This window comes from Betta splendens, chromosome 1 (assembly GCF_900634795.4).
Source record: "Betta splendens chromosome 1, fBetSpl5.4, whole genome shotgun sequence".
NCBI classification, from domain to species: domain Eukaryota; kingdom Metazoa; phylum Chordata; class Actinopteri; order Anabantiformes; family Osphronemidae; genus Betta; species Betta splendens.
The window spans coordinates 1,361,741-1,384,245 of record NC_040881.3 but is presented as its reverse complement, the minus strand read 5'-3'; the positions used below and the strand labels follow the sequence as shown (position 1 = coordinate 1,384,245).

Sequence of the window (22,505 nt, the reverse complement as noted above, 5' to 3'; positions counted from 1 at the left end):
ACATGAGATCAAAAATCTCTTCATCAGCTTTGTGGGTTTGTTTATTAGATACAACCTGTCCAAGAGTCACTCAGGCATTTAACGTAGTTTAATTTTCAAGTTCTTACAGACATTGGATGTACAGTAACAATTTTACTGCTGTCACTCATGTTTTATGTGGCATCCCAGTTTTTTTGCTGGTGGCTGCAGAGCCTCCATCACCGTGTGCACAACAGAGAAGGAAACCAGCACATCCACCCTGACCCTGATCCGGAATGACCGGCAGGGGGCGCTGCAGGCCGCCAGCAGCGGCGGAGGGCGCTGCCGCTGCCGCTGAACACAGATAATGATGTGAGAGGGGATGAGGGGCCATTAATCCTCAGTACATGCTCAGGCTCGTGCATCCAGGTTTGTGTGGAGTAATCAAACTAACAACCTGCCTGCAGAGCTGAGCGCTGATGGGATGCAGCGTGGAGGTCAGAGGTCAGCAGATCACAATGTTAACATAACCCCGCTGTTATCATGCGCTGCAGTGTTTCATGTTGTGCGCGTGTGTTTAGACACACATCCAGAACACTGGTACCTATAGCAGAAGGAACCTCCAGCAGAAGCAGGCTCACACGAAAGTGTCATAATGCTTCCAGTGCCTGCGTTTCTGCCACAGACAGCAGGAAACATCACATTAAAACTCACAGCAGCACAAACACACTTCAAGAAACAGAAGATGAAATGTGTGAAGCTGAAGGAGATGAAAGTGACTCATGTTTAACCGGTGGCGTCTTTTCACACGTCCACTCGTTGTTTGTGCATCAGAGCGGAGACGCGGCCGACGCTCACTCTGCCTCGTCCCCGGGTTCGACTGCAGCACCTTGGCAGCTCCGCAGTGAGTCCAGTCTGGGAGGTGGGAGTCATGTTCAGGGGCGTGCTTCTCACAAACCCGTTGCCATGGAGACCGAAACAAGGATTCTTCATGTCGCCACCTCTCACGCTCCTCATGCAGCGTCTTCCTGCTCATCCAGGGTTTAGAACAGAGCAGCAGGCGTGCGTGTGTGTGTGTGTGTGTGTGTGTGTGTGTGTGCGTGCGTGCGTCTGTCTGTCTGTCTGTCTGTCTGTCCACGTGCAGGCGTGCGTGCGTGCGTGCGTGCGTGCGTGCGTGTGTGTGTGTGTGTGTGTGTGTGTGTGTGTGTGTGCGTGCGTCTGTCTGTCTGTCTGTCTGTCCACGTGCAGGTGTGCGTGCGTGCGTGCGTGCGTGCGTGCGTGCGTGTGTGTGTGTGTGTGTGTGTGTGTGTGTGTGTGTGTGCGTGCGTCTGTCTGTCTGTCTGTCTGTCTGTCCACGTGCAGGCGTGCGTGCGTGCGTGCGTGCGTGCGTGCGTGCGTGTGTGTGTGTGTGTGTGTGTGTGTGTGTGTGCGTGCGTCTGTCTGTCTGTCTGTCTGTCCACGTGCAGGTGTGCGTGCGTGCGTGCGTGCGTGCGTGCGTGCGTGCGTGCGTGCGTGCGTGCGTGCGTGTGTGTGTGTGTGTGTGTGTGTGTGTGTGTGTGCGTGCGTCTGTCTGTCTGTCTGTCCACGTGCAGGCGTGCGTGTGTGTGTGCGTGTGTGTGTGTGTGTGTGTGTGTGTGTGTGTGTGTGTGTGTGTGTGTGTGTGTGCGTGCGTCTGTCTGTCTGTCTGTCCACGTGCAGGCGTGCGTGTGTGTGTGCGTGTGTGTGTGTGTGTGCGTGTGTGCGTGTGTGCGTGTGTGTGTGTGTGTGTGTGTGTGTGAGCATCTACTCCATCCGTTGACTGTGTAGGAGGAGTTAATCCATCCATCCAATCAGCCGGCAGAGGAAGCTTGATGGACGCCCAAATGCAGCAGAGCTTAACCTCATCCCTGACAGCAGCATCATCCTCCCCTCTGCCAGCACACACACACACACACACCCCAGAGAGGGGGTCGGTCGGTGGGTGAATGAAGGGGAGGGAGAGAGAACAGACGAATGAATGATGGGAGGGAGGAGGGATGAGCATCACAGAGCTCCGTCAAAGCAACAGATAGCAGAGCGAGAGACGGACTCCTCTGTCTCCGGACGCCGCGCTGCTCTCATCTCTCCTCCCACCTCAAAGAGGGATCCCCCAACTTTGGGGCTTTTCCCTCCCCCTCTTCATTCCGCCTCCTCCCCCTCTCTGCGCTGCGCATATTTTGATTCGGATCGGACGCACGACTTTGGGCTCAGAACACAGAGCCGCGGCTTGAGGAACCGTGCGCGCTGCGGAGATGCGGGAACTGCGCCACCCGCGGCCCGGCTCCTCCCGCGACCGTCTGCACCACGGGGGACACGCATTTTCGTGGGGGTGCGTGAGGGCGACAGGGCTGTTGCGCGTGCGGCGCGCAGATGGAGCTGTGCGCTCCGTGTGTGTGAGAGGTGCAGAGCGATGGAGCTGCGGTGGAGTTCGGGAATAACTCCTTGAGGGAATTAAGGTTCTGTAGGTGCGTGACCCCCCCCCTCCCCCCAGGTGTGAGGATGGGTCCTGCTTGGCTTCTGCTGCTGCTCCCCCCCCTCCTCAGGGCGCAGGGCACAGACCCCGCGCCTGGACCTCAGCTGTTGGCTGACAACAGCACGGACCTTTTAACAAACAGCACAGGGACGTCAGACGTCTTCTCCAGCGCCCCCCCCTCCATCAGACCACCAGAACCTTCTGGGTTTGCAGGGACAGCGTCTGCAGCTCCCACAGAGAAGGACGACTGGTCACCGGCAGAGAGCTTCCTGTGGAGCGCAGACGCGTTGGCTCTGGCAGCGGGGCGCTGCTCGCGGCCGTACAGTCTGCCGGGCCGGGCCGGGCCCCTTCCCCTCAGCTTTGGGCCGGCCCTGCGGCCCGCTATGGACGCGCTGGCCAGCACCGCCAACTTCCTCAACATGATCTTCCAGGCCAGCGACCTGCGGGAGAGCACGGTCCAGGAGGACATGGAGTGGTACCACGCTGTGGTGCGGGCCCTCCTGGAGGCCGATGCGCTGATCCAGCGGGCCCTGCTCACCTTTGACGCTGACCCCACTGCCCAGGCACCGCAGCTGGTTCTTCACGCAAGCCGGAACCCAGCAGCCAAGGTGCAGAGCATTGTTCTGCAGGACTTATCCAAGGGCTGGGAGAACCTGCACCCGCCCGGCCCGGCTCCGGACGACAGCTGGTTCCGACGACTGAAGTTTCCAGAGTCCGACCAGCAGCCGATGGCAGCCCTGTCCAAGCGCGTGCTCCTCAATGACCTCAGCACCCTGGACACACCCAAGTGGGCCCAGGGCGACAGCTACGTGAGCAACCGCAGCGCAGTGCGCTGGGCCGGCGCCCCCTACCTGGACTGTAGGGACCGACGCTTCGTACCCAGCTGGACGCTCACGCTGTCCACGGCCTTCTACGGCCTGAAGCCCGACCTGACGCCAGAGTTCAGGTGAGGACCCCCCAAACACACACACATGCGTGTGTGAACATGTGCAGACAGGGAGGGAGGGAGGAAGACAGACAGACAGACACACACACACACACACACACACACACGCATGCATGAGGACAGACAGACAGACACACACACACATACACCCGCACACACACGCACACATAAAGACACACACACACACGCATGCATGAGGACAGACAGACAGACAGACACACACACACACACACACACACACACACACGCATGCATGAGGACAGACAGACAGACACACACACACACATACACCCGCACACACACGCACACATAAAGACACACACACACACACGCATGCATGAGGACAGACAGACACACACACACACACACACACACACATAAATACACACACACATACACATGCACCCGCACACACACACACACACACACACACACACGCTTGTTTGTTCCAGTGTGTAGCTGCTATAGTCCTGGTCTCTGTACAGTGTGTGTGTGAGCTGAAACCTGTGACAGGAAGCTGCTGTCTGGTTCTCAATGTAAAACGTTCTCTCCACTGGTTCTGGTTCTGTGTTGGTCTCTGTGATCTTTTCTCCAGCGATCAGGAGAAATGTTTGCAAAACATCTGGAATAAAAATGCACCTGATTCAACGGCGATGGATAAGAGCTACCATTTGAATTCCAGTCCTAAAGCCGCAGATGAGAGACGGAGCTGACGCTGACTCTGTGTTTGTGTGTCAGAGGCGTGATCCGCGTGGACGTCAACGTTCAGGACATGGACTTGGACCAGTGTGCAGCAGGAGACGCCTGGTTTGCTGACACGCACCAGTGCAACCGCACCAGCATGGAGGTAAGCACAGCAGGGGGCCGCGGGCTTCCCACCCATTCACAGCAGCAGCGCTTGGAGGGTGGGGAGCGAGCCGAGTCAGCACTTTGGTCGTTATCAATAACCTGCTTCAGTAAAACCCAACATGCTCCTCATGTGGAAGCGCTTGCACTCTAACGAGGTTTCATGGCCTCCTCTCATTTAATGGTCTGCTCCAGCTCCACCAGCTCTGGCCAGAATCATCTGTGGAGATGGCTGTGCTGGGATCTTCTGATGGATTATGCCTGTAATCCAGCCCGCTGACATACTTCCCCTCTGATGCACAAGGCCCCAAATCCCCTTTGTGTCCGTCCTACCTGGACTGGGGGCTGAGCGGGTCGGCACCGGGTCACCGCGTCCCGCTGCCCTCGGCCCGGTTCTGCTCTTCTGGCGTGTCCTGTCTTTTGTGGTCTGTTCTGGCTCGTCTTGTCTCATGTTTTCTGCCTCTATCATTGTGTCAAATCTCACCACATTTGGACCCAGCTGGGCCTCGGCCTCTTCCTGTCCTGCAGAACCACCTCCTACGTACGACTGTATCTAACCTCACCTTGTTCACTTGTGCCGTCTCATTTTGTCCTGTTTTTTTACTTCACGCCTTGATTTAACTTGTCTCATTAAATCATCCTTTTGAAGTCGTATGAAGAGATGATCAAATGAAACCAACTTTAGGCAAAGACTCTAAACTCGCCACTGTTCCAAAGGCAGCGTGACGCCGTGAGGCCGCTGAGGTGGAGTCATCAACCACGTCGGCTCGACTCACTTTACTATGACTCTCTGAATTCAGACCGTGAAGAGAATTAAGTTGCCCGTTGTGTATAATCCATATCACATTAGAGTTGAGCTCGTGCCATTAAGTCCTTGAGCATCTGATAAGGGGGTTTGTATGTACATATGTGAGGCCAGTGTGTGTGTGTGCATGAGAACAGGATTTCTCTAGAAAAGGATAATGCTCTCAGTAGAGGCATTATGTGTCCATTTAGCTTTTAACTTAGATTAACACACACGACATCCAACTGTGTGTGTGTGTTATCTGTGTCTCTGTCTCGACACAGAGGGAAAAACGGAGGTGGGAAATAGAGAGAGAGGGAGCAACGTGACCCGATTTTAACCTTTATTCATGCAGCTTCTCAGCAGAGAGAGAGAGAGAGAGAGACAGAGAGACAGAGAGACAGAGAGAGAGAGAGACAGAGAGAGAGACAGAAAGAGACAGAGAGAGAGAGAGAGACAGAGAGAGAGAGACAGGGAGAGAAAGAGAGAGACAGAGAAAGAGAGAGAGACAGAAAGAGACAGAGAGAGAGACAGAGAGAGAGAGACAGGGAGAGAAAGAGAGAGACAGAGACAGAGAGAGAAAGAGAGAGACAGAGAAAGAGAGAAACAGAGAAAGAGAGAGAGACAGAAAGAGACAGAGAGAGAGAGAGAGAGAGACAGAGAGAGAGAGAGACAGAGAAAGAGAGAGAGACAGAAAGAGACAGAGAGAGAGAGAGAGAGAGAGACAGAGAGAGAGAGACAGGGAGAGAAAGAGAGAGACAGAGAAAGAGAGAGAGACAGAAAGAGACAGAGAGAGAGAGACAGGGAGAGAAAGAGAGAGACAGAGACAGAGAGAGAGACAGAAAGAGAGAGAGAGAGAGAGAGAGAGCGCCAGTGTTTGTCTTTGCTCTGAGGGGACGTTTCTACATTTACAGCAGAGCTGATGCATGTTCAGATGCTCCCCTTCGATGTCTGATAATCTACAGGGGAATTAAACACAAGTTTTATAATCCTGTCTGAAACAAAAGACAAGACTGAAACTTGTCTCAGTTTTAACTGTTAAATTGTTAAAACGAATCAGTTTGATAAGGTTTGGTTTGTTTCAACATTTACCACAAAAGAAAACAAAACGCCGGAGGTGAGGGACGCCATCACGCTGAAGAAGGCAGCTGATCGGTACCAACAGGCCAAGCGTGCTGCAGCCCGTGCCGTTACGGAGGCAAACACTCGGGCCTGGGAAGAGTTCTGGGAGGCCGTGGAGGAGGCATCACTCGGCCTCAAACCGTTCAGCGCCTCAGGAGGAGGAAGCAGTCCTTTACCAACTCTGTTTTCAGTGGAGGTTGGGAGATGTTGACCTCGACTGGGGATGTTATTGGACGGTGGAAGGAGCACTTCCCCTTCGACACGCCTTCTGCTGAGGAAGCAGAGGCAGGGGTCTCAGGCGGACTCGCCCATCACCCAGAGGTCACTGAGGTAGTTAAGCTCCTCGGTGGCAGAGCAGCGGGGGTGGATGAGGTCCGTCCTGAGTACCTCTAGTCTCTGGATGTTGTGGGGTTGTCTTGGGTGACACGCCTCTGCAACATCGCGTGGAGGAGGTGGACCGTTCCTCTGGACTGGACAACCGGGGTGGTCGTCCCTCTTCACAAAAAGGGGGACAGGAGAGTGTGTTCCAACTATAGGGGGATCACCCTTCTCAGCCTCCCTGGGAAAGTCTATGCCAGGGTACTGGAGAGGAGAAATCGGCCGATAGTCGAACCTCGGATACAGGAGGAACAATGTGGTTTTCGGCCTGGTCGTGGAACGCTGGACCAGCTTTATACCCTCAGCAGGGTGCTTGAGGGTTTGTGGGAGTTTGCCCAACCAGTCTACATGTGCTTTGTGGATCTGGAGAAGGCATTCGACCGCGTCCCTCGTGACATCCTGTGGGGGGTGCTCCTGGAGTATGGAGTCCAGGGCTCTTTGCTAAGGGCTGTTCGGTCTCTGTATAACCGGAGCAGGAGCTTGGTTCGCATTGCCAGCAATAAGTCAGACCTGTTCCCGGTGCATGTTGGACTTCGGCAGGGCTGCCCTTTGTCACCGGTTCTGTTCATTATTTTTATGGACAGAAGTTCTAGGCGGAGCCAGGGGCCGGAGGGGGTCTGGTTTGGGGACCACAGGATAGCGTCTCTGCTTTTTGCAGATGATGTTGTCCTGTTGGCTTCATCAGGCCAGGACCTCCAGCGTGCGCTGGTGCAGTTTGCAGCTGAGTGTGAAGCGGCTGGGATGAGAATCAGTTCCTCCAAATCTGAGGCCATGGTTCTCGACCGGAAAAAGGTGGTTTGCTCTCTCCAGGTTGGAGGAGAGTTCCTGCCCCAAGTGGAGGAGTTCAAGTATCTTGGGGTCTTGTTCAGAGGGAAGGAAGGAGTGTGAGTTTGACAGACGGATCGGTGCGGTCGGCGTATCGGTCCGTCGTGGTGAAGAGGGAGCTGAGCCAAAAGGCAAAGGTCTCAGGGTCTCCAGTCTAAAACCCAACAAAGCACCAGGAAACAGAGCCGAAGAGCAGAGCATTAAGACAGACGCAGATCTGAAGCAGGTGGAACCGGAGTGGATGCTGTTTAACGGTTGCTAGTAGCAACCGTTTGTTGCTGAGTGTGTAACTGTGTAACTGTAACTGGTTTGTCTGAGCCGCCGTACAGCAGATGTGCAGTGATGCCTCCGTGCTTCTCGCTGCAGTGTGTGCCGGTTCCGGGTCGGGGCTTTCGGCTGGGTCAGTACTGCTGCCGCTGCAGAGACGGCTTCTACAACCCTGAGCCGGACGCTTCAGGTAAGAGTTGCTCCGCTTCCTGAAACCAAACTATTGAAGCATTGAAGCATGAAGCACCCTGACACGTGCTCACACACTTAGTCAAGTAGCCGGTTCACTGCAGATGCAGCAGATCCGGGATCAGATCAGACACCGCTGCTTGTCCACAGACCAATGACAGTAGGATGAGGTAGCACTGACCCTCAGCCCTGAAAGGCCACAGCAACGTTCCAGTTCAGACATCAGGGACCGTGAAGCCAACTGCTTCCTTAGCAGTGCTTTGAACACTGACTTCTTCTGCTGCTGCCTGTGATGATGAGTGTGCTCAGACTGGGCTCGCTCTGTTTGAGGTGGGGTCAGCTTCACGGGCTCTGTGTAGGTGTAGATGCATGTGTCCATGTGCCGCGCAGATGGCGGCTTCGTGAACCGGAGCGGCGGCGGTGTGTGTTACCCGAACATGCCCATCTGTCTGCCGTGCTGGCCGGGCTGCGAGAGCTGCAAGGACGGCGCCCCCTGCTGGGTCCAGGAGGACTGGCTCCTCAGGGCCGCCGTGCTGGCCGTCCAGGGGGTCTTCATGCTCCTCGTCTTCGTCAGCATGATGGTGGCCTACCGGCACCGCCGCAGCCGGGTGAGTCATGGCGATCAGCAAACACGTCAGCTGACGGCACACGAGACTCCAACCTCTAGGACTTCTATATCTAGTCTTTCAACCAGTCACAGAACATACATTACTGGAACCACCTGCTGGAGCATCACCTGTGTGGTGAGAGGCAGGGTCCAAGTCCGGCACTGGGCCACATTCACGCTCACCTACGGCCAAGCTGGAACCCAGAGAACCCATGCAGTGCAAACACAGAGCGGCTCAGACATCAGCTCTGCAGCAAAACTATCAGCGACCGGCGACACAACACAATAGGTCCATTTCACACATTTTCACTCAAGCCTAGAAGAGAAAGCCGAGTAAAACGTCTGGATCAATGTAACATCTGTTAACGTGTCCTCCTCCTGCTCCCCAGAGGATCCGGGCCTCGGGCCTCCTGCTGCTGGAGGCCATCCTGTTCGGATCTCTGCTCCTCTACTTCCCGGTGAGTGAGAGCGAGCGAGTGGCAGATTAGAGCTGTTCACAGATCACTGCACACGCGGCACACGGATTATATCATAATGGAGGATGTGAGGGAGGCTGGACGGGTGGAGGCGTGTGTGCATAAGTGGAAATGGGGCAGTGGACAGGTTTCATAATGTTTCTCTGCTCCCACCATAGTTCATCATTCAGCCTTTAGGTTCATTTTAGCCACTGAGGAGCTGTTAGCGTCAGGCAGCGCGGCCCCATCCATCGTCCAGCTTCCTGCAGAGTCTGACAGATTCAGCAGTAGATCCCCCATCATTTAGTTTAATGATATGTGAACATGGTTAATGGTTGTTCCGAGGGCGGCTCTGCATCATTTCTACTGAAATAACAATGTTGACTGCTTTAAACGTTTATATATTTATGTTCACGAGTGGAGGACGTGCAACACGATCCTGACTCACCACAGCTTAGTATGTACATTTTATGTATGTATGTATGTATGTATTTAAACAGTACGCTGTTTAAATCTGGACCGTCCTTCAGCCTAGAGACGGGTCAGTACAGACCAGAACCAGGGCCCGTTGGACTGTGGGAGGAAACTGGAGAAACCAGGCTCCATGAATTGTTTTACATGACACTCAGCTGAGCACATCATGAAACTGGGTTCTCTGCTTGTTGACTGGATTAACGGGTGAAAAGCACAGAAAATCCTTTACAGCATTTCTGGGGGACAGATTTGAAGCCTGGACTTGATTCTCTCGGTTGCTGCCATTTTGGCAGGTAGAGGACACAATCCTGAGTTTTTGTGCTTAGGATTAGGATCAGGACGGGTTAAACGAGGAAGGCTGACTTACCCTTCAGTTATCTGATCGTTCTGTGTAAAGATTCATCTACAGCACCAGCGGCAAACAGTACCAGGCTCAATAGGAGGCCAACGGTCCCACCACACCTCACCATCAGGGGACAGTGCTACATACAGCATCTTAGCACGTAGGTGTAACAGCCACATCACTGATTAAAATACTATTTTGATCCAGACACAGTCTCCAAACACTCAACAGGAAAAGTCAACTGAGGGGGAAATCAAATCGAATAAAAGCTCCTCTTGGAGGGTTGTTCTGTGATCTGCTGGTCCAGCAGGTGGAGTGACAGCTGCCCACTGAACTTTGTATGGTGTAAGGTTTACAAAAGCAAAATGCTGAACATAGTTGTGAGAGTGACACCTGGGGACTCCACAACAAGCCTGACTTTGTGAAACATGGATTTACATGCAGATATGTTCATGTTCGTGTTATTTTCACTACCTTAGAGAGAGTTTTCCAGTTTTTTGGTGACTTGATAACTTCTCCAGATCCAGTCAATCAAACTGGTTTCAACAAATTCCCCGGGACGATGAAAACACAAAAACACTTTAAAGGAAGATAATTCAAATGTGTGAACCTGTGAAGCTACAGTCAGTCCTCAACGTACTGACTCGCTGAAAAGCCTCTGCAGCTCCACAGGGACGTTCAGATCATGCTTTTGTAAGTGCCAGCATTTGCTTTCTGGCCACCGCTCTAACAGCAGCTCAAAATCCACAACACACTACCTGCTGAGCAGCAAAGTCACGCAGAAGCAGGAGAAACAAGAGCCGGCCATGACGCATGATGATGTTTTAGTAGTTCAGAGTCTAGATGGGAAACCTGGTGGAGAATAGAGTCCCAGACGTGTCCGTCGGGACCCAGAGGAGACGAGCGAGGACATGTTGGATCAGATCAACCAGCTAGATAAAAATAAGCCTTTGTTCTGACGTACTGGGTGTGGGAATAAGCCTAGTTCATTACATCAGGTTAACATGACGACCAAGCTTTATCTCCCAGACTCCCAGCTGCCTGAGCGGAGGTCATTTCTCGTTATTCTTGTAAATGTTTACTCCACATTGCCTGATTCTATATGTATTTACTCTGAACCATTCATCCTTTATGAGTGCTTTTAATGCAGTTATGTAAATTTGCATTCAGACTTCAGGCTTTAGTGGATGCTCTTATCCAGAGTGACTGACTGACACAGGCTGTCACAGCAGATTGAGTTTTAATTCCTGGATTACAGTCATCCACTCCATTGTGACATACAAACACAAAGCTACAGGCTGCTGCTGAGTATCGGCGTATGGTCCAACTTCTTCTATGTGGTTCCCTCCTGCCTTGTCTGGCAGCATCAGTCCTTATGGACTCGGTTCAGCCTGTACTCTTCACTGAATGCAGTCAGCAGTGATACCCACCAGTTACTGTGTCCTCGTCTCTGCAGGTCTTCATTTTGTACTTCAAGCCGAGTACTTTCAGGTGTATTCTGCTCCGCTGGGTCCGAATGCTCGGCTTCTCCATCGTCTACGGCACAGTCACCCTGAAGATGTACAGGTGAAGTTTGAGTTTGTTTAATCGGAACATAAATAACGTATGCCCACGTTTTTGCAGTCTTGACGTAAATCTCAGCTCTGTGACAGAAGATGACGTCATGGCTGTCATCTCCAGGGTGCTGAAGGTCTTCCTCTCACGCACGGCGCAGAGGATGCCCTACATGTCCAGCCTCCACCTGCTGAGGATTCTGGCAGTGATGCTGATGACGGTCAGCTGGTTCCTGTGCGCCTGGACAGTGGGCGTCCTGCAAAACCGAGACAGGAACATCCCAGTCTTTATGACAACCACCACATCAGACGGACAAGAATTCAACCTGTGCTACCTGGACCGATGGGACTACATGATGGCCGTGGGTGAGTAGCAGCGAAGTGAAGGAGAGACTGAGCAGCGCAGCTGTGAAGGGCTTCACTTTAGGCTTAAAACACGTGACCCACCGTTCCTCTGCTCTGACCTCCTGTTGCAGCTGAGCTTCTGTTTCTGTGCTGGGGAAGCTCGCTGTGGACGGCTGTCAGACCGGTCCCCTCAGCTTTCCACGAACCTCGATATATGGGCATCGCCATTCACAACGAACTGCTTCTCTCCTCAATGTTCCACCTGTTCCGGTAAACATCGACCTGTGTGTCTGAACATCTGAGAGACCGCTGAGGCCAAGAACTAAACAAATGCTGTGTTTCTGTCGCCATCAGGTTCACCTTTCCCTCGCTGCATCCTGATTGGATGTTGCTGCTGTCCTTCATGCACACTCACGTGACCATCACGGTGACGCTCGCCCTGCTTTTCATTCCCAAGGTCAGCACTTAGTGCCAAAATGAACAGAAACACAGTCCTAGCAAATTAACGAATATAAAACAAGGTTTAACTTAGATTTATTATGGTGGAAGTATTTGTTGAGGTAGTATGAGTGGTAATACGTGTGTGTGTGTGTGTGTCCATCCTAGTTCCTGTACGTGTCTAAGCCTGGCAGAGAAGAGATAGCAGCCGAGGTGTATGAAGATGAGGTGGACCTGCGACGCTCTGGCTCGTACCTCAACAGCAGCTTTCACTCTGCTTGGAGTGAGCACAGCGTGGACCCTGATGACTTCCGGGTAACCTCTCCTGTCGCCTCAGAGCGATGTTATCACTTTCCATTGGGACATAATTTACAGAATGTAGAAGAAATTCCAAAGATCACATTTACATGAGAGAAATAAATGTCCTGCAATTTCTGTTCTGATCCCATGCAGAAACTTAAACAGCTCTTAAACATATTATAATTTAAATAATTAAAAAGATTTTTAAAGTCAGTGGTAGAATTAAGATGCAATAAGACCTTTTCCACCATTTACCCCCTTTTTGATCCTGAACTGTGCTCTGCTATTTACCTTTCCTCTGACTTGTTACTCTCCTTGTCTTTTCCACTCCTCATTCATTTTAACCATCTCTACAAACCCCTCACCTACTTCATCCGTGCCAGGATGAACTAAAGAAGTTATATTCCCAGTTAGAAGTCCACAAGACAAAGAAGATGACCACAAACAACCCTCATCTGACAAAGAAGCGAAGTTCTAGGTGTGCATTGGGACGGTCGATTATTAAACGAATTGCAGAGATCCCAGAATCCATGAGCCGACAGTGTAGCCGCGAGGACAAAGACGGATCCTTCCGCAGCAGAAGAAGTGTTCAGTCCGACTCTTTTAGGGGAGCCCCAGACACTGTTAGCATCAATTACAGAAGTTCTGTGAAATCCCCTACACCATCCATGCGCAAGTCACAAAGTGATCATCACTCCGTGTTAAAGGCCAAATCTGTGAAAAGATCGTCTCAGCGATTTGAGACGGACTCCTTGGACATTCCACCAGGAGTCTGTAAGTCAGTCAGTGCACAGAATCTGACAATCGATACTAACCTCCTGCATCCTGACCACAACCGGATTCACAAGACTTGGAGTTTAACTTCCACTTCCACCCATTCTATAGAAAACATAAACAGGGCTAACAGAAGCAGCACAATGCTGACAAGGTCCAGGCAAAGCATTTCCATCGGTGATCAGACCAGGAGTGCCCTACAGTCAGAGTCATATGACAAGGCTGAGGTCTGTCCATGGGAGGTTGAGCAAGAACCATTAGGTGACAGGAACCTGAAACACGTCACATATGCAAACTCAGAGGATAATGTGGAAAAGGGGCCACAATCTCCCGTCGCACTGGTTTGCCCCTGGGACCATTTACCACCTCCAGACACGACTTGTTCCATAGACAAAGAACAAGGTGAAACAGAGTCCACCAAACCCAAGGCTGTGGTCTCTGCAAGTGCACCAGGTTCTCCAAGACCCAGGGTCACAAAAGATCAGCGTGTGTTCTCCTTCCGCAGCACCACCAACAAGTGGCTCTCTGTGAAATCCATTATAGGATCTCTGGACGCAGGAAGTAGATCCAGCAAAGAGGGAAATTTAAATAAAGAGGATGTCGCTTCACAAAAAAGTCAAGAAAGTGCTTCAACAACTCCAAGATCGGGACCATCGAGTAGACGGCCGAGCATGGAAAAGAGGCCACTTCAGAAGAGAAGTCTGACAACGGCTGATGGAAAACCATGTCTAGTGAAACAGAATGCAATCAGACTATCCTCTGGGGATTCCTCAGACAGAAGCCCCAGAAGACTTGTTCTTGTAAAATCTACTGTCTACCCATGGGACATGGACGACGTGCAAAGAGATGGCACCTATGAAAATGTGTTTTTATCAAGGCACAACAGCAAACGTAGCAGTATAAGCTCCTGGGAAACTGCCAGCAGCTGTAGAACTCCTTCCACTCACCGAAGAGGTAGTAATCGAATTACACCAGTTTGTAACTTTACTAAAGCAGACGTGTGTCCTTGGGATGGAGATGGTCCTTTACAACAAGGAGAGGCACCAAAGAGGCAGCAGAGCATTAAGGCTGATGTCTGCCCATGGGAATTCCAAGTGTCTGAGCGGTCAAATGTGTGTCCATGTGATGGTCAAGAGCAGGGGATTGTAAAAAGACAAGAAAGTAAGCACGAAGAAGTGTGTCCTTGGGAATCACAGGATGTTCCTGCTGCGTCCCACACTACCTTATCCAGAGATGGACAGACACATCAGTCTTTGAAACGTGCAGCAGAGGTGTGTCCCTGGGAGACTGTACAAACCTCCCAAATGATAGATAATGAATATGCCAACGTTTGTCCTTGGGATGTTCAGGACAACAATGAGGTTGTATATGAAAACCTAAACCCTTTGGAAACAAAAGGAACGCTAACAGTGCCCCTGCGTCAAGAAGTTATGAAACCTGCTGTTTATCCAGGGGCTTCAAAAGAACTTTTAAGTAGTGAGCAACAAGACCTTGCCAAGTCACTAGTTTCAAACTGGGGTAAACATGTAACAAAGACAGCTGTAAGTTGTCCGTGGGATTACCCAGATCCCCCTAAAATTATGGAATCTATTTGTCCATGGGAAGAGGGAAGCACAGAACCAACTTATACAGACTCAGCTTCTGAAATGTCCATCAAGGTAGATATCTGGGAATCTGGGAATCTGAACAAACCAGAACTCTATCGAACTGAAACTGTCCCAACTCTCAAAGAACCTAACAGGAAGGACACAAGAGTTGATGTATGTCCCTGGGAAATTGAAACCTCTGACAAAACTCAAGCTATCAAGACAATGCCACACGGACTGGAAAAAAAAGCAGATGTCTGCCCATGGGAAACTATGGAACCTGAATCAGGTAAGACAGACAGCCCCTACACATCAGAGAGCCATGTGAAGCAAGACACAGCTCAGGCCAAAATCTGTCTGTGGGAGACTGAAGAAGGGACAGCAGCTGCAAAGACTGAACGACCACAATCAGAGAAGCTGCAAAGACAGAAAATCTCCCAAGAAGAAATTTGTCTGAGGGAAACAGAAACCCCCAAATGTCTGAAAAAGCAAGACAGCACACGAGCAGATATTTGTCCATGGGAGACTGAAGAACCGAAGGTTCTAAAGAAACAGGATAGTGTGAGATCGGAAGTTTGTCCATGGGAGACAGAAAACCCAAGAGTTCTAAAGAAACACGAGAAGGAGCAAGAACCAAATCTTCTTGCAAAGCGAGATAGTAACCGTTCTGATGTTTGTCCATGGGAGACACAAGAACCAAGAGCTCTAAAGAAAAAGGACAAGGATCAAGAACCAAATCTTCTTGCAAAGCGAGATAGTAACCGGTCTGAGGTTTGCCCATGGGAGACACAAGAACCAAATCTTCTTGCAAAGCGAGATAGTAACCGGTCTGAGGTTTGCCCATGGGAGACAGAGGAATCAAATCTTCTAAAAAAACAAGAAAACAATCGCGCCAAGATTTGTCCATGGGAGGCAGAAGAACCAGAGGACATCAAAAATCAAGACTGTGCTGAAGATGAAGATGTTCCAGAAAACCAGGTAGAAGTTAGTGAAACAGATGTGGGCACAGAGCAAGTAGATGTGTTCACTACCAACCTGGCCCTGGGCCGGCGTGATGCTTTGTGTCCCTGGGACATGACAGGGAGCAGCGGGTCGTACACATACACCGCCTCTGAAATGTTTACATGGGAGCCAGAGAACATTCCAGAGGAAGATGAAGATGCTGATGCAGAGAGTGCTGCCGAAGCGCTCGTCTTCCCACCTGACTTGTGACCTGAATCTAACCAGCCTACAAAATGTAGGCGATACAGTAGAACCATGTTGGTGGAACCATAACTACAGTGATGGGAGGAGGGAGTACCGGGTGAGGAACAGCTGGGTAACCGCTGTTAAACCAAGAAGACTGCAGCAAATACGAGAGCTGGGCACTGGAAGAGAGAAAAGGTTTGAGGTTGCAGCTACAAACAAAGTCCCCGCTTCTTGCTTCTACCCCCTCTTTGCGTGTAGGTGACAATTCATATTTGCCGTGTCAAGTGCGTGGCTGAGTGAATCCAGTTTAAATAATAGATGCATACAGCAAAGAGTCTCACATATGGACATTAACCTGAACCAAGAACAGATGTAATGTAACGATAGAGACATTTTAAGTCTGAATAAGATATCAAACACTAAAAACTAATGTTTTGAAATCTACTTACACACGTTCAGGATTTAAGACTGATTTCAAGACTAAATCTGATTTAAGATTTCTTACAATAGTAAAATTAAATACCCTGGAGGTAAAAGAAAGCAGCATAAACCATCATAAACTCAACTCCTCTATGCAGTGGAAAATATTAGATTTGAATTGGAAAGCTAGGAAGGTCAGTGTTTAGGTTGGTGCAGATTTTAGGAGCTTTGTTCAGAAACAGGCTGTGAAGACAGGACATTTTAAAAGGCTTGGTAATTGTAGCAGCCGCAGCCCATAAGAGGATGAAGAGAATGTGCTCAGGTAAGAAGAAATTCAAGTTTTGTCAGTGAATTTAAACTGTTACAGAGTAATGAACGGAGCAGCAGGGCCGCTGCATCTACAGACACATTAATGGAGGCTGCAGGAATCTGAACAGATGTAAGGACGGTGAAAACAGTAGCATATGCAGATTATTGCAATCCAACATCATATTGCTACACTCTCCATGGATTTATAGCATTTTTATTTCCGTTTTATTTTCTGAGTGTTTCTTAATTGGTGCCACAGTGAAACTCTAAACATCTAAACATGAATATGCAGCGACAAATTGGAAAATAAACTTTTAAATGACCTTACTGTATTATTCAGAGACATCAGCTTCACTATTTATAGATTGCCCCTATATTTCTGAACTAATGTAACTTTTTCAAAACCAGTATTCTCAGCGTACAGTGCGACAGTGATGTAGTTAAGCCACATCCATTCCAGCAGCTATTCAGTGAAAGCAGGCGTCAGTTGTTTCCACTGGTGAGTAACGATCAGTGGCACTGAGCCCGAGCTTCTTTCATTCAGTCACTTTACTGTCGGTAACGTGACCTCGTTTTGTGAGCACTGTTGCATGTGTTTTTGAATGAACGTGCTGTAACTTGTCCTGTTCAATGAAAATCTCTTACTGTTGTATCTCCCCCTCGTTCTGCATCGAGAAACAGCCTTCATATAGAAATGATCTATCAAGATTAGAATGCACACACACAGTACACTGAAATCTGTTGGTGTGATGAAAAACTGATGGGACATTTTATTTTTGTATTATCCAGGGTCAACATAAAGTATATTCATCAAAATAAACTGTTCACTTACTGGAGCTGTGTCATCTTTTCTCTGTTTTTTCCAGAGTGATGCTTGATTTTGTGCAGACTAAGCATCAGGTTATTTTGGCTTCAGCTCAGACCAGTTTGCTCGTCCCAACAATGACCTGCTGCTTCAGTCGCTTCAGCCAAAAACCTTTTCATACACAAGTGAGTCTTCAAATAAAGCCTGGTTTCCTGCCAAAGTGGACAAACTGACCTGCCACAGCCAAATTTCAAGCCACATTTGGCCCATGACTAGTGATAATGTCCTACAGTGGTTTACGGAAACCAGTGGCGCCGCCTGGTGGCCTATTTATTCCACTGGACGGCTGCTGGTTTGGGAACTTCATAGTTGAGGGCATCAAACTCTTCTCCTGGCTTCAAGTCTGGACCAGGAATCATCACAGTCTGAAAGAGGGAGAAAGCATAACGAGTGAGCATCCGTCCATTTTGCACACTTGACCTCCTCCCATCTATTGACCGAGGACCATAAAGGTATTACTATAACTGGATACAAAAAATAAGACACAGCCTAAAAATTATAAACAAGTAGGTAGTGACAACTATCGAACTATTTACCAGCTCATTTGTAATAAATGATAAATGGGTAAATTGAGTGGTGGTTTCGTCCATAACGTTGAGCGTTGCTCGGGAAGTAATGGAACTCACTGCTTTATACAGACTGGGTAAACATGTGGTGTGCTTTCATGCATCTTCATTACATCCTGTGATTTCTCCTGGTTGTCAACTCAACAGCTGCACAGACTGTTCATTAACACTTTACATTTTAAGATTCTATCAGAAAAGAGTGCAAAATCCCTTCCAGGCAGCATTACTCCATCTGTTGGGTGGATGTGAGACACAGCATGGTCTGACTCAGACACTGACTCACATAAGAAGAATAAGAATAAGAAAACCTTTAATATTTAAGATATTTAAGGTGATTATATTTTGCAGTCGTGCGTATAAAAGCAATTCTTCTTCTAGACCAGTTATGTTACGAGTAGCCCAGGCCTGAACAGAACCTCTGAGCAAAAGCTTTTCAGACACTCAATGAAACACTTATAATAAAACAAAAAACACTGATTCATCTGCAGAGGTCTGAGACACAATGTCACATTCCTGCATGAGCACAGTATTTATACATGATGTTGCAACGCAAGATAATTAAAACAGCTACTGTGGAGAAATGCAATTAGGCCGTGTTCATGCTGTGAGTGACACGAGCGACCAGCAGGTGTCCTCCCAATGAACAAGAGGATAAAATATAAACCATCAAACTACATAAAAGGTCAGTTCACTTGAATTAAAAGCTCTTTTTACTCTTGTTTGTCTAGGCTGCCAGTTACTCCAGGGCCCTCACAGTTAAGGATCATTTCCAGAGGTTTTTACTTATCACAAAGCACAATCTCAAAGCTGTTTAATTTGGGTGAGGGCTGGTTCCTGGTTGGAGCATGCAGAATCAGGGAGTTCTCACACACAGCTGCTTCAGGTCATGTCTAGAAAGGTTCAGGGATTTAGTGCAGCTAAAAACAGACACAACGTGCAACAACCCTCAAAACAATGGCTGCCTTACTCATGTCATTGTTCACATACTTCCTTGTGTGCTTTGTGGGCATCTGGAGGATTTCAAAGTATATGCACCGTGGGGAAAATTAGGTTCTAATCAACTCCAGGCAAAAGCAGAAACTTCCGCTTTTGCCTAGATTTTGTCTTTAAGTGCTTCTGCCATTGTTTCTATGATTCCAGTGCTACAGCAGCTACCACATACTTACATACACACAACCCAACAAACAGAGGATACATGAGGTTGCAAATGTGCAGTGCAAAACAATCACATTAGTGATGGAGAGGAGAGAATAGGAGCCTGTAAGAGCAGAGTAAATCCATTTACTAAAACATAATGAAGTGAAATTAAAGCTCAAAGCTCCATTAACCTTGTTCAGGTGTTCATTAAAGTGAAGTACAAACCAACCAGTTCATAAAAGGGTCCGTTTTTCTAAAAGATGACTGTTGTCACCTGGTGTGAGGCAGAGGCTCACCTTAACAATTGGATCTTTGGCCGGAGCCCAGGACGGCACTATTTTTCCATGAAGCCTCCATCGGCCATAGGGGTTAACAATGTGTCGCTCCATTACCAGGTATTCCAAGACGTCCTTCGGCTGCTCCTCGCTGCCCAGCATCAGCCTCCCGAAGCGGTCATAGATGGCCAATGTCTACAGACATGTACACACAGAACCTAAATCATTAAGATGGGGACTGAGAGCTGTGAAAACTCTGCAAATCACACATCAGAGATCATTTTTACTACCTTGCAGATTTTGACTTACTGACAGTCTGGAAGAAACCTTATGACAAAGTAAACAAACAATGGAACAACTGACAATGTTGACTGAATGTTCTGACAGTAGAACACTGGGATTGCACTGATTCTTGTGTATTTCTTTGCCAGAATAGATGGACAGTAACCTTCAACTTGCAGCATTAATGCTGTGCAAGATGCAATGAAAAACAAGTACGAGAGAGCATGAAGAGCAAAGTGTGTAACACACAGGTCATTGTTGCTGGTAACTGGTCCTACCTGCTTGGAGTGCATGCGCACTGTCACCTGGCCATACAGGTTGCCTTTGGAGACCATGTCAGGGCAGCGGGCGTGAACTACTCTGGGAGGTTCCAGGGATTCAATGAATCTCCAATGGATCGTTTTGTAGCGATTTCCTCTTGTCATCTCCTGAACACAAAACAGAGGATGTGTGGAGAGGTATTCAGTAGGAAATACCGTAAGAGTTGGAAACATTCCAGTGAAATAGGAGAGAACTTACAGGATAACATCTTTCTGTTACCAAGGAGTGAAGTTTCTCCTTGTTAAACCTGCAAAACACAAGTTGAAGTCTTGGTGTATTTAATACATATATAAATTATTTAGTCTGCTTAACTGATTTGATAAATTAACTGATTGATTTGTTTCTTTGTTCAGAATTTTTATTGTTTTCTTGTGCAAACTGAGAAGTTCATATTTGAACTGGGGTAGGAAATCCACAGAGACTGGTCTGTTTTCTTACTGCGTCAGGGCGTAGTGAGCCTCAGTGAAGATTTCTTGAGCTCTTTCTGCAAAATTCTTTGTTGAGAATTCTGAATCGTGCTCTTTGATTTTACGAAACCTGAGAAGACCAATGAGAAAAGTTGCACACCTATTGTTTCTAATTAACATATCCACATGAAACTACAAATACATTTCCCATTAAAATCATCAGTAGAGAAACAACACATGTATCTATGTATCATACTTTGTGCAGTTGTGAGAAAAAATTTCCCCATTGTGGGACTATTAAAAGATTTCTTATTCTTAACACAGAGTAGGGAGGCCAGTCTTACGCAAGCTGTGAAGCGGCACTCTGTCGCAACTGCTCAGTTCTTTGTTTGAGACCTTCTTTAGATAGAGTAGAAAGTCGAGCATCTCCCTCTGGGGGTACATAGGGGTCAAAGATTCCAGCTGGCAAAGATAACAGACAGGACAAATCATTCAAGAGTGTTGCCTTGCACCAGGGAGGATTTTTAAAATAGACCATTTCATTGAGCAGCTGATGTGTGACCATTCATAAACTAGTATTTTTGTTAAACTTGTTGTGACATTTGTGGACAATGTGCTGATTGGTACTGAGTATATATGTTTAAATTTCTGTGTACTATGCATGAAATCCTTTTAACACAATAAGGCAATGGTTCTGAATGAGTCCCTGTAAGACTAGAGCAAAAACACTGCAGGTATCACCTGAAAATATCTTTCTACAAATTAAAACATTTAAAGTATATTAAAAATAGCTATAATATATTTAAAACATTTAAATACATACAACAGTCTAATGAACAGTTATGTTGATGAAGTCAGGAATTTTGAAGGGTTTGTTTCTAATAAACCAAACACTATTATTCACTTCATATATGTGTGAAGCTGTGAATTACCCGTGCAGGCGATGTTGATCGGCCTCTCCATGTACTGCTGCCTAAAGACGATTCCTGCTGCTCTGGCCTTGGCTTCTGGGTCTACCCCCTTCTTCGCCTTCATCCCCACTGCTGGAGGAATGAAGCAGCGCTTCTTGGTGCGAAGTGGCAGTAAAACTGGAATTGGATGTCGCACATCCAGGGGAGTCTCAGAATTCTGAGGAGATCAAGAAAAATGTTTCTTTAAACCCAAGACATGCTTTCAGAATGAGTTTATACTTACTCTCTGTTTCATTTGCTGCATATTTGCAATGAAAATTTTAATACAAGTGTTTGGCATCCTGAGGCAAATTACAATGCAGTAATCACATCATACAAACACTTTTTGTAGCCAAGTATTTCTGCTTTTAGCAGCTCTTGCTTTGACTCCCCTCGAATGTGTGTTATATATATGGTAAAAAAACAAAAACAAATAATTACCTAAAAAAATTTACAACTTAGGATTTGAAAGTCAAAATAATGAGCTAAAAGTCAGAGATTTAATGACTAGGTAAGATGTGAAATAGCGCTTATAGGAAACCTTAAGCTTTCAAGCTGGAGGTTGCGAGAGAGCTCTGCAGCTTCAGTTAGCTTCATTCTCGAACAAATCCTGTTGCCAACAGTAAACGAACTACTGACGGAATCATTTCAATGGCGGACTGTAAAACCTAATTTCTGTACAGGCAATAAAAGTATTTTATGTGTACTTTTTCCAGAAATGTCCGACACGTTCCGTTCTTGGTGACACTGTTGTGTCCCTGACAATACGTACAGTTAGCCGAGCACAGTTAGCCTCAGTACGGACCAGCTGTCCACAATTCAGCGTGTGCAACGTAATAAACGGATAAATGGTAAAGTAACTCTGTGGTACAACGTTGCTAGATGTGTTAGTACCTTCAAACTGTTACATGTTGCTCTGCGAAGGACCAGCAACGTCCTCCTCATGTGCATCGCCATTTTTCCGGAACGGATAAACACTTGTTTCCGGTTACCTCTTTCAAAGTAAAACTACTTGGGGCAGTAAACGAAATAATGAAGAGAGCAAAACACAAACAGGTTATTTAAAAAATTAGCACCGATAATATATAAGTTAAATAATAAATA

General features: G+C 48.1%; 2 protein-coding genes across 2 annotated transcripts; one reads left to right on the top strand and one right to left on the bottom strand.

The window, feature by feature from the left end:
- Positions 1 to 1,884: 1,884 nt before the first annotated feature.
- Positions 1,885 to 17,434, top strand: gpr179 (G protein-coupled receptor 179). The gene is made up of 11 exons (XM_029159946.3): positions 1,885 to 3,395; positions 4,134 to 4,242; positions 7,717 to 7,807; positions 8,197 to 8,414; positions 8,803 to 8,871; positions 11,142 to 11,251; positions 11,366 to 11,604; positions 11,715 to 11,853; positions 11,938 to 12,040; positions 12,190 to 12,336; positions 12,705 to 17,434. Exons 1-11 carry the CDS (start codon positions 2,476 to 2,478, stop codon positions 15,891 to 15,893), a joined length of 5,334 nt encoding a protein of 1,777 aa, XP_029015779.1. The 5' UTR covers positions 1,885 to 2,475; the 3' UTR covers positions 15,894 to 17,434.
- Positions 17,344 to 22,428, bottom strand: mrpl45 (mitochondrial ribosomal protein L45). The gene is made up of 8 exons (XM_029160486.2): positions 22,296 to 22,428; positions 21,384 to 21,579; positions 20,796 to 20,913; positions 20,483 to 20,581; positions 20,243 to 20,291; positions 20,002 to 20,151; positions 19,463 to 19,636; positions 17,344 to 17,828 (listed from the first exon to the last, which is right to left on the bottom strand). The coding sequence occupies exons 1-8, from the start codon at positions 22,356 to 22,358 to the stop codon at positions 17,730 to 17,732; spliced, it is 948 nt and encodes a 315-aa protein (XP_029016319.1). The 5' UTR covers positions 22,359 to 22,428; the 3' UTR covers positions 17,344 to 17,729.
- Between the last annotated feature and the right edge of the window lie 77 nt (positions 22,429 to 22,505).